The sequence below is a fragment of the Hemiscyllium ocellatum genome, chromosome 4 (genome assembly GCF_020745735.1).
Source record: "Hemiscyllium ocellatum isolate sHemOce1 chromosome 4, sHemOce1.pat.X.cur, whole genome shotgun sequence".
NCBI lineage: Eukaryota > Metazoa > Chordata > Chondrichthyes > Orectolobiformes > Hemiscylliidae > Hemiscyllium > Hemiscyllium ocellatum.
Window position 1 is genome coordinate 38,539,585 of NC_083404.1, and position 12,846 is coordinate 38,552,430.

Below are 12,846 nucleotides of genomic sequence, written 5' to 3' on the forward strand. Positions count from 1 at the left end.
CTATCTCATTGCATAATACCAGTTCTAATATAGTTTCTACCCCTAGCCCATGCCCATATCTTCCCAAGGTGTGATTGGGAATTTAGTGGGCATTAAAATATTATTGTTGTTCTGGCCTCGAGAAGGCACATGTCTGACAATTGGAGATAAGTTCTTCAATTTCTCTGGGCATTCCAGGCTACCAGTCTGACAATTGAGTTCTGGCACTATACTTGATGATTCCCAAGTGTCCTAGGTACATTTTCCCCAACATAACCAGTCACTCATCATGTGCTAGTATATCAGCAACAATGGTAAAATGTCTCCTGTGTTCTACATATAATCTCTTGGCCACATGTTGGGCCTTTTCTGCAGCGCGCTATAATCCTTTATTTCCAACAATAATAATGGCCGATGCTTCAGCTACAATCTTAAAAGCAGTAATCTTCCAGTAGCAGCACATTTGGTTCAATTTCACCAGATGTTCCTATTCTCTCATTTATCCTTGTCAAATCTGGCCAAGCCAATTATGACTTGCTGGTCACTGTGGATTCAACATGTGACTTAATTTCATGGATACAATCTATATCACAACTACACGATCTGCTGAGATGAGGAGGAACGTGATGGGCACCTGGAAGTACTCAGGGATGCCCCTACAAGAATGGGGTATGATGCTCAACTCATCAGCGCCACTTCCGACATGCCACAGCAAGAAATCGTAATGACCTCCTCAGGAGACAGACACGTGCTGCAACTGACAGGGTACCCTTCGTTGTTCAGTACTTCCCAGGAGCTGAAACATTACGCCATGTTCTTGGTGACCTGCAACACATTATCAATGAGGATGAGCACCTCGCCAAGACCTTCCCCACACCTCCACTACTTGCTTTTAAACAACCACCAAACCTCAAACAGATCATTGTTCGTAGCAAGCTGCCCGGCTTTCAGGACAATTCCACACAACCCTGTCACGGTAGACGCTGCAAGATGTGTCAGAGTGTGGACATAGATACCACCATTACGCGTAGAAACACCTCCCACCTTGTACATGGCAGTTAACTCATGTGACTCAGCCAACGTTGTCTATCTTATACGTTGCAGGCAAGGATGCCCTGAGGCATGGTACATTGGGGAAACTGAGCAAAGGCTATGATAACGGATGAATCGGCATCGAACAATCAACAGACAGGAGTGTTCCCTCCCAGTTGGGGAACACTTCAGTGGTCCAGGACATTCGACCTTGGACCTTCGGGTGACCATCCTCTAAGGCAGACTTCAGGATAGGCAGCAGCGAAAAGTGGCCGAGCAAAGGCTGATAGTTAAGTTCCGTACCAATACTCAGTGCCTCAACCAGGACCTTGGTTCATGTCACATTACAGGTGACCACCATTGCACCACACACACACACACACACACACACACACACACACACACACACACACACACACACACACACACACAGACTTAAGACACTCTACACTCACTACACACACATATACACTCTCACAATCACAACCTCACAAACTGCATGAATTCAGGTAAAACTCTGTTATCTCACTTTTTAGATTAGAATCAATCTAAACATCTAGACAGAGAACACAGGGGGCTAACACCTTCAACATATTATCTAGCTAACACCAATTGTTACAGCTAACCTGAGAATGCAACTTTTTAAAAAAGGTTTTGTGATTTACACATGAAAGAAGTGAAACTTTCATGGTATTCGAAAACATGAAAGACTCAACAGACAATCAAGGTATTTTTCAATGTATAATTTCAGTTCCATCACACTGTAAACTTTTGCTATAAATTCTGTGCCTTATAATTGTGTCCTCCACAACCACCTGATAAAGGAGCGTTGCTCCGAAAGCTAGTGTGCTTCCAATCAAACCTGTCGGACTACAACCTGGTGTTGTGTGATTTTTAACTTTGTACACCCCAGTCCAACACCGGCATCTTCAAATTATATCACAACTAGTAAGGCTATCACTATTGCAATAGTTAGTGCATTTGCCATTGTCTGCAGCTTACTCTTCATGTAGACTGTTTTGTAAACAAAACTCATGGGACAAAGTCAGATTCTTTGTGCTCTTGTTGGCATTTTTATAAGTTCCTGCTCATTGAGTTGAGAAACAAAAGGTGTGTGATTAGTTTCAATTTCAGTCTTATGATTCATCTCATATTCTCATAGGTTCAGGTAACTGTGAGGGCTTCCTTTCTATCAGAGCATATTATGTTTCTTGATGCAGAATAGACTGGTTAACAACATCCATCTGGCTGCTCCTGGAAGATTATTGCTCTTAAGCATTAGCTGCTATTATTGTTGGTAATAAAGGATTTTAGTGACTAAGACCTCTATAGAGAACAACATTTCTTTAACCTTGCCTAATGTGTTCCCTCGTTGAGGATTCCAGCACCATTCTTGTGTCTTCTTGAGGAATTGTCTGAAGGGCTATTCAATGATTTCTAAGTTATGCTAAAGTTTTGCCCACTGATTAACTGAGTCTCAAAAATCCTTGAAGACCCTGGGCTGACTTTGGAGTTGGGAATTATGTAATGGTTTCAGTTTCCTGAGGATCCACCATTATGTTTTAATAGTTAACTATGTATTCCAAAAGAAAACTGGATCCCTTGAAGATTGTCATTAAATGTGAGGCCTTCCTCTTGTAAACATTTTAATACTCCATGCAATCTCTGATCACGATCATCAATTGTTTCATCATGGATCAGGATTTCACTCATGTGCCGTATGGCTCTATGAACACCTTGAAAGATATTGACATGGGTGTTGGGACTATGCCTGAACACCATTCTACTGGTTTAGTGACAAGAAAAGTGACCCCCATTCTTGTCATCTCTGCAAGATGGTTCTCATCTTGTTTTGTTCAGAGATGCAGTATCTTCTTGCATATAAAGACAAAGATTCAGCATCTTCCGGTTGGTGCCATATTTATGTTTTTAACCTTGCTCATTTTTTGAATAAATTGGGATATATCTTTTCAAAGGCACTTAGTAGTTTCTGGTACTTAACATTTTCCTCTTTTGATTGAAATTAATTTACTACATGCTGTTTTACTGAAGAGAGAAAATTCTTGGTTATAAAGTATATAAAGGTTTTCTGCTATCTGTTGTTCCTTATGCTGCAGAGTTTCTTTACTCTTAAGTTCATTATCACTGGATCATTTGGCTGAACTTCTATCAGCTATAAGTTGGGTTTTGTCATAAGCAGGCACTTACTCCTGTGAAAGTCACAAGCTGCTTGTTGGAATAAATACGTGTTTGCCAAAATATTTGGTCTGGGTCATTGATTTCCTCAGGAAAACTTTGTATTTGCTTTCTACTGGAAATTTGACTACTTTCTTCATCTCTCTACAATAGTCTTGTGCATTTTGTGGCTGTGCCTCACTTAGGGCATTTTTTCTGAAAGTGATTTACTTTTCACAATTCAAGTATTCTACTTTTAAAAGTTGGGCCCTCTCTATTCCTGTAAGGTTTCTTCACTGCACAGTTTCTGGTGTTTGTTCTATTTGATAAGTCTTTTGTGGTTTTGTACCTTAAGATTCTGTAAATCTTCTATGCCAAGTTTAGCTTTGCCTCTTAGGATTGCTCTATTCCACTTCCAGAATTCTGCCATCTGGACAGCTTTCTCGAGAGTGAGGTATTCTTTCGACTGTAACTATCATGCGTTATCATAATGAATGGGGGAGCAAGCTCGAAGAGCCAAATAGGAGAAAGTGAGGACTGCAGATGCTGGAGATTAGAGTCGAGAGTGTGGAAAGGCACAGCAGGTCAGGCAGCATCCGCGAAGCAGGAGAATTGATATTTCGGGCAAAAGCCCTTCATCAGGAATCAGAAATTTCTGCTTTTTAAGCACCACACTCTTGAAAAGCCAAATGACCTATTCCTGCTCCTAATTTCTGTGTTTCTATCAGTAATACCATAACTGTCTCTTATGAATTCTGAGTTTAAGTCACCATCATCACATCTCCTCACTAGCTTGTAGAAATTACAAATGAGAAACAAGGATTCATCTGGGTACTGAACTCTTCTGTTAAAGCTTGCCCTTTCGAGAACTTTATGAATTCTGAGGTTCAAATAATTGTCAACTGTTTTCAATTCCTCCTTGATTTTGTTTAGTGTTTGATTTATCACTTAGAAAGCAATAACATCTCCTGGTTATAATTGCAAATTTCTTCAGTTTTTATGCATCTTTTGTCAAGTCTGAAATGCCTAATGCGTTTCCCATGTATTCTCCTGTGGTGAGTTTTATTGTGAGATTTGTAGGGTCTGCTGTTGCCAGCAATCAGCAAGTACAGGCAGCCCCCGCTACCTGAAAATAGAGCATTCCCACGAAACCTTTTGCAAGCCGAAAATGGCATAAAGCAAAGGCGTATGATTTACACGGGAAAAAGTATCGTTGATTTTCATAAACGTGAAAATCCTCTTTAGATTTGCGAAAACAGGTACTAATGTAGCTCTTTCGTAAAAGTGAAACGGCGTAAATCAAATGTTTGAAAAGTGGGGGATACCTCTATGTTTATCTTGTGATTTTCTGGCTCAAAAATAAGAAGTCTCGTTTTTTTTCTTGAAACTGTAAAATCTCATTTCTCTTAGTTGGCATCATTTGAAATAGTGCTGGTCACCCCATTACAATGTTACACGTATTGCTTCAAATCTAGTGTATTCTGGTACGGTTTAGGAGTTCCTCTTTCTGGGCTAGGTACAAGAGTCCTGTTAAATAAATAATTTGAAGATTATTGTACAAGAGCAACTATTTGAAGATTACATGAATATAACCTATGACTTGTAGAAAGTATTGGTGCACAGCTTTCTTGAACCACTGCAGTCCATCTGGATGTCAGTATACTCAGAAAGCAGTTAGGGAGGGAATTCCTGGATTCTGGTCCAGCAGCACTAAGACAACAGCAAAATATTTCTACGTCAGAATGGTGTGTGGATTGGAGGGGAACTTGCTGGTGCTGGTGTTCCCATTTATCTTAGATGGTAGAGATCGCAGGTTTGGAAGTTGCTGTCAGAAGAGTTTTGGTGAGTTACCACTGTGAATCTTATAGATGGTGCACACTGTGCATTGATGGTGGAGGGAGTGAATGTTGAAGGTTGTGGATGGGTGCTAATTAAGTTGGCTGCTTTGCACTGGATGGGATTAAGCTTCTTAAGTATTGTTGAAGCTGCAGTCATCCAGGCAAGTGGAAAGTATTCCAAGACATTCTTGACTTTTGCATTCTTGATGGAAGAAAGGCTTTGGGCAGTCAAGAGATGTGATACTCACTACAGAATTCCTAGCCCATGACATCCTCTTGTAGCCACAGTACCTATATGTCTACTCCAGTTTAGTTTCTGGTCAATGGTTGGGGAATCAGTGATATTGATATCATTGAATATACCAGTTAGATTGTTATATTCTCGCTTGTTGGAGATGGTAATTACCTGGAACCTGTATGAAGTGAATGTTAATTGCCACTTACCAGCCTCAGCATAATATTGTCCAGGTCTTGCTGTTTGAGGAGTCATGAATGGTGGTGAACATCTTGCAATTATCAGCAAATAGGCTCACTTCTGACTTTATAATGAAGGGTAGATCATTGATAGTGGAGATTGAAATCTCTGAAAAGAATGCATTTTTTTACTTGTTACCTTCAGTGCCTTTTCCCTATGATCTTCAACCTGGAGCAGGACTGATTCATCAACTGAGGGATGAAGTTAGAGGTAGTCAGCAAGAGATTTCCTGGCCCATATTTGACCTAATGCCATGAGACTTCATGTGCTATAGATTCAATATTCAGGACTCCTGGAGTGACACACTCCTGACCTTTGCTGGGTCTCTCCATATCTGTCAAAGTCTGGTGATGGTGTTGTCTGGGGTATTATGTATCAATTATGATTTGGTATTTCTCAGTTGAGCTGTTTTTTTTGACTTGTCTATGGAACAAACAACTCTCCCAATTTTAGCACAAGCCTGCAGAGGATTTTGCAGGGTTGAAAGAGCTGGGTGTGTAATTTTTATTTCCAGTACCTAAGCCGATGTCGGGTGATCCATCCAGTTATATTATTTTAAGTTTATCATAACAGTTTCCAACTTGACACAGTGGCTTGGTAAACCATTTCAGAGGCCAGTTAAGAATTGAACATTAAAAGTCTTCAAATTGTTGATTAAACTCTTCTAACAATTAGTATATAATTATTAATTCATAAGAATTCTGTGTGGTAAATGCCCTCTTGCATAAAAACCTTGTCATTCAAGGGTCTAAATATATTGCAAAATTATTATATTTCTGTTCTGAATGACTCACTACTTTACCTTAATAACATGTTCCACTGCCTTACCGTTCTATGTTTTTTTTTGGCAGGATCAGCATTTACAACTTCAGATAATTTAACCCTCAGCACCTGGGTGGCATCCTCCTCCAACTTCTCGGGTTTCCAGCACCCTCAGTCCCTCACTGCAATTTCTACAAGCACGGCCTCATTAGCTGCACCCATTCCCCACCCTATCCAGGGCTCACTCCCGCCATATAGCCGCATTGGAATGCCTCTGACACCGTCAGCCATTGCAAGCTCTATGCAAGGAAGTGGGCCAACGTTTCCTACGTTTCACATGCCCAGGTATCACCACTATTTCCAGCAAGGGCCATATGCTGCTATCCAGGGACTGCGACACTCCTCAGCTGTAATGACTCACTTTGTATGATTGACTCAATAATGGTGCATTTTCACACAAAGGAAGCTGGCACTTGTGAAGGATGCACAGAAGCCGTACAACGAAAACATAGAGGCACAGATGAAGCAACAGCTCCTGCAGGGCAATGCCAAACAAACTATATGTTTCTGAGGGCATTGTGGTAACTGGACTATCCCAGGGTGCATTGCAACAAAATTTGACTACAACCTCCAGAGTGCATTGCAGCAACTGGACTACAATTCCCATGCTACACTGTTACCATTTGAGCCTCAGCAGCTGAAATGTATTACAATCCCATGGTGAAGAAGGCCATTTGACCAGGATACAGGTCCTAGGAGAAAGTGAGGACTGCAGATGCTGGAGATCAGAGCTTAAAAATGTGTTGCTGGAAAAGCGCAGTAGGTCAGGCAGCATCAAAGGATCAGAAGATTCGATGTTTCGGGCATAAGCCCTTCTTCAGTTCTCCTGTTCCTTTGATGCTGCCTGACCTGCTGTGCTTTTCCAGGATACAGGTCCTGCCTATCACCATCTCTGGGTTTAAGTCCCACCTGTCCCAGAGATGTATCACGACATGTATGAACAGGTTGATTAAAATAACTACAGCTTTCCCCCTCCCAACTGCTCCCACTGCAATTCCTAAGGTCACTAGGAATAAAGTGCAAATAAAATGCTGGCTTGTGTGCACTAAATCAGATTGATTTGCTGGATAAGAGCTGCATCAATCCTCAGTGATCCAGGACAGCAATAGCTCCAGTCTTTGCAGGACATTCCTGCACCAGTGACAGCATTCTGTGCGTAGTGTCCTAGTGAATCAACTTGCCACCTGCACTGTAAGCTCCTGCAGCTGACAAACTGAAGCCTTACTGAGGGTCAGAGCATGCAGTCACATCTCAGAAACACCATTTTAGGAACCCAGTAGAAACCTCACTGTCTGTCAGCAGCTTGCTGCATTCATCATTCAATATCATAACATTTTTGTGAGCATGTTCACTCTTATGTTTTTTTAAAAAAAATCCATGCTGTGTTTTTTCCTCATGTATCGGATTATATTCAAACAAAATCTTGGAGTTTCATCTACTCAGAATTGTTTTCTAAAAGTGCAATATATTTATTTCTGCAGGAACTGATATATCAATGTAATGAAATATTTGAAACCTAAGATTAAAGTTCAGTATTTGTAAATGGCAATGTCTATACAGTTGCGAAATGGACTTCCATCTCACGCTGTGTGTGTGTGTGTGTGTTATTATTGTCAGGGCTAATCACTGGGACACTGTTTTACACCAAAATAAAAACACAGATTTGCAGCTGTCATATTCAAGGCTGTGAGAGTTTTCCATTTTGCCAGCTACAACAAGAAGCCAGAGTTGGTTTTACCAACTTACTGATGTACATTTCCCATGAGGTTTCTCAGAGCTAGAGAAAGAAGCATTGCAAAGACTGAAAGGATGGATGGGGATGCGGGTAGTTATATATTTCAGGTACTTTTGGAGCATGCCTCATTAGTTCAAGCTAGGATGCATTTAGGAGCCAACCAGGAGAAATGTTCCAGTGGATAACTCCAGTCCACTTCTGATGTAATTGTTTGCAAATTGAATGAAAAACACTCAGCACTAATTGGAAGATTGAATTAAGTGGAAGACCATTCAGACCCTTGAGCTTATTCTGCCATTTGGTTTGATTCAGGATGTTCTGTGACATGGCCCTATCTAGCTGCTTTGATTCCATAAGCCATAGTACTCTATTACCCTTAAGTCTTTCAATTCCCTGATAAAGCAAAACTATCACTCGAAAATCACCCTACCATGAGCTAGCACTCCACAATCTTTTTATATGTTAACATCCCCCTGTGCTGGAGAGCAAGACTTGGGCATTCCCCAGCTCATGGGGCATCCTACAGAGTAGAGAAGGGGTAGTGATATCCTAAGTGTTCCTTTTAAAACTGTCTGGTCTTCCAGGCCCTGGCTGCACATAGCAGCTCTCCTGTTTCTCATGGCTGGTGCAATGCTCCAGCAGAATGAGTCACACAGTTGTGAGTCCACATCTCTCCAAGCTTCAGTCATCCTGGTTAAAATTCCCAGAATCAGGGTGCTAAGCCACCCTCCAAGTTTTGCATCCTGGAATTCCTGTGCATGCTTGAATTCTGCACAGTCAGCCTGTCCATATGTCAGCTTGTTTTTGATTTTTGACTATGTAGGCTTCATTACAGCCACCTTCTCATTGATTAGAAATATGGTGAACTAACTTGCTACGTAGATCAAATTCCAGGTTTGGATAAGGATGAGAAGGGTGTGGGAACTAATAAAGGGATAAGAGTGTGAGTTAGAGAGAAGAAGGGTGTGGGAGGGTAGGAAAGGGGCTAGGGAGAGTTCTGCCAACAATGAGGTGTGATTGCTGCTTGTTTAATGATCCTGTTGGATCACTTGACAGAGAAATTCCTGCTGGAATTGTACTCATCAGTATTGAAGGGTGAAAATCTCTCAACTAACACTATCAAGACTTTAACATTCCTTGCATTTAGATTTATAAATAACTCATTCTGGATACTATAACATAAAGTTGCTCAAATAAAGCGTGTCATCCTGGGGTTGCAATCCCTATAGGATCCTCTTGGAAATTTCAGGCATTATGAAACAACAAACCTCCCCCATTACTGGGGATATTACAAGCTTGGTTAAAGAGGTAGAGTTTAAGGAGCGTCATAAAGGAGGAGAGAGAAAGAGATAGAGCTTTAAGGAGAGATTTCCAGAACTTGGGATCCAGTTAGCTGATGCCGCAGCCACCACTGTTGGAATGATCAAATCAGGAATGCTTAAAATGCCAGAATATCACTTGGGCACTCATGAGGGCAGGAAGATTGCTGGGCTAAAGGTGACTGATAAAGTTGGGTGAGATTATTCAGGGATTTTCAAACAAGGCTGAGCAGTTTAAAATTGGACTGTTACTTAACTGAGAGCCAGTGTAGATTACAGAGCACAGGGACACTGGTTGAACAGGGCTTGTTATGAATTAGGAGGATGATAGCACAGTTTTGAACAACCTCAAATGTATGTAGAGATCACTAGGAATAGTCAAATCTAGAGGTAGTGAAGGAATAAATGAAGATTTCACAACAGATGGACTGAGACAGTTGTGAAACCAAGTAATGTTACAAATATACAGTTGCAATTATGACACTGGTATATAGTTGGAAGCTCATCTTGTGGTGGTCAACTACATATTAAAATTGCAAAGAGACAGCATGAATTTCAGATTGTTGCCAGGAGAGGAATACAATACTCTATATTTAATTTGAGGACATTGTGCTCGTCCGGTATTGAATGCTTGGTGAGCAATCTGATAATTCAACAGCTTGGAAGAGTCAACGGGGGTGCTGGTGAGGTGGAGCTGGGGAAATGTGAAACCAGCACTGCCTTTAGATGATGTAACAAAAACCATACTACCTACATATAACACAAAACATACAGATGAGAAACAGAAATCGGTCAATGATACATCCTGAGGAGACTCCAGAGGTCACAGTGCAGAAAAAACGAAGAGAATCCATTGATGGAGATCCTCTGGCTTTGATTAGAAAGATAAGAATGGAACCAGGTGAGTGCAGTCCAACTGGGTAACAGTGAATAGGCAGTGGAGGAGCATGCTCTGGCCAACCATGTCAAAAACTGCAGACAGGTTGAGAAAACTGAAAAGTGATAGTTTACTGTAGTTACAGTCACATAGGATGCGATTTGTGACTTTGATAAGAGAAGCTTCAGGCCTGTGGCAGAGATAGACAGTGAAGGAATTCAGACATAGAGTTCTAGGAAAAATAGGCCTGCATCTGGGAGGCAACAACACATTCACAAACAAATTTTTCTCGTTAGACTTTAATTACTTTGATTCAAAAGAAATCATATCCAAACTTAATGTAACCTTTACAACTGCAATCCAGGCATAAACTTATCAGTACAACAGTTGGTCTTCAGAAGTTACAGATAAGTCAAAATTTTAAATGGATGTTTTTTCTTCTCGATGTGGAATGTTGGTGTGATCTCTGGTGATTAGAGTCACATTCCAGTTCCACATGCAAATACTTGCTATTACTGTGAAATATGCTGGGTAAATCCCAGCTCCAGTTAACTGCACATTCCCATTGACCTGCGCTTCTCCCACTCTCAGCTTCACTAAAACAACTGAATGGAATTTGGTTTGCAAAAGTTTTGTACAATTAGTCTATAATAATGATACTGACCAATCTATATAATCTATTGTTATGATCTCAGCTGATGGTATTACTGGATAAATCAGATCACAGCCTGAAATCTGACTTGATAGATCATACTTGCTTTTCAAAATTTAATAAGGCATTCTTTTATTGAAACACAAATACACCATGATGCAGATTTGGTTAAAATAGTAAAACAGAAATGTAATCAGCAAGAGACAAAATAAAAAAAAACTACCTACATATAACACAAAACGAAATACTTCCAAAACATTGTAAAAATAAAATATTCAAATCTATCCCAACAACATCCCACTACAATACTCAAACACCAGAGAGATATTCATTCCCTGTCTCACTTGTAGACTTGGCATAACTGTTGCTTTCAATTCCCAGTCTTGAGAGTTTGATAGCCTCTTCCTTGAGTGTTCACACAACTGAGATTAGACTTTCGTAGCTTCAAATAACCTCTTTAGGGTCATTTTCGGTCTGGGCTTTGAACTAAAACCCTTGTACCGAAGTAAGTTATTTCCTAATTATTCTAAACTAATTACTTTCTCTCGACGATACTGTTTTATACATGTAACTTCTGCCTTGGATTGATGGAAATCTTTCTAAGCTATGGGGTTTTCCCTTAAACAAAGAAAATCAATTCTGTGCCCTTCTAAATGAAACCAATCTAATGCTCTTCAATGTTTGCTCTGTCAGTTCATAAAACACTTCCATTACTAACAGAATTTCATGAATACCCACCGGAGGAACTCTCTCTCATACAGAAATTAAGCATGGCTGCAGAAATGCTGACAAGCTAATCATCAAACCCCTTTCAAAATTCTCAAATAAGTGATGTTAAAACATATTTAACTTACACACCTTTCATCATGATATGTAAATACAGAATCCTGATTGATTGCAATAAGATTAGTCAGATACAGTGAGAATATGTGTTTTACAAAAATATGAAAAATTTAAAAAGGAAGCCTTTTGCTTTGTACCTGAGTTGTGATTGATTGTACTCTACGCAGTGGAATTCATCAATGGGTTGGGATCACACCGATTAGTTCTTCTTTAAAGGTTTTGGAAGTAAAAATATCAACAAAACCCCAAAAGAAAAATGGAGAGGTGGTCCTGTGGAAAAATATTATTTGTGCTTGACTCCAAGAAAAGAAAAAACCTGAATTTATTCACTAGCTGTACCTCCAGTTGGTGAATGTTACAGAGCAAAGATAACTTTTTATGGGAAAAGCCAGAAAGTTACTTCAATCCAGAGGTGGTGGGTAAGGGCTATGTAATTGGAAATGTAGGCAAACTGGTAGGTGGTTAGGTAGGTTGGGAGATGAATGGAGAGGGAGGTCAATAGCCAGGTTGTTAGGTAAGTAAGCAGATAAGTAGGTGAGAAATTGGTTAGGTAGGTAGGTAGGTAGGCAAGGAGATACATACAGGAGAGGGTAAGTATGTGGATGAGTGTATAGGTGTTAAAATGTGTTGATGAGTAAGTGACAAGATGGACAGGTAGATAGTTGGTGGGTAGAAATGTGGACAGGTGGGCAAGTAAGTTGGAAGGTGCTTAGGTAGATAGATAGGTGTTTTCTGAATACAAATTGTTCCTCATATTGCAATCATTAGTAATGGATTCCAAATTATTCTGGTGTAAAGCTACTGTTCAGAATGTAACTGAGGTGATAAAACCTTCAAGCTCATCCCGAGTTTAACTTTTTTTTGTAAATATATTTATTAGCAAATTTTTTTAACCTTACAAAAATATAATATTATTGAAAAAAGCAATCAATAACAAATATCAGGATAATAAAAAGAAAAAAAACACAAATTACAATACAACTACTATCTACTAACTACTAACCTACCCTATAATACAAAGCAAATCCTAACATTGTGCAAAGCAACACCAAAAAAAGAAAGAAAAGAAAGAAAATAAAAAATAAAAAAACCCCACAAA

General features: G+C 39.9%; 1 protein-coding gene across 2 annotated transcripts in view; it reads left to right on the top strand.

The window, feature by feature from the left end:
• tbx20 (T-box transcription factor 20) overlaps positions 1 to 7,077 on the top strand; it is a 31,712-nt gene extending 24,635 nt beyond the window's left edge. For both annotated transcript variants that reach the window (XM_060824222.1, XM_060824220.1), the window contains one exon: positions 6,351 to 7,077. In XM_060824222.1, coding sequence (XP_060680205.1) covers positions 6,351 to 6,691 — 341 coding nt within the window. In that variant the 3' untranslated portion in view covers positions 6,692 to 7,077. The remainder of the gene's footprint in view (positions 1 to 6,350) is intronic.
• The last annotated feature ends 5,769 nt before the right edge of the window (positions 7,078 to 12,846 follow it).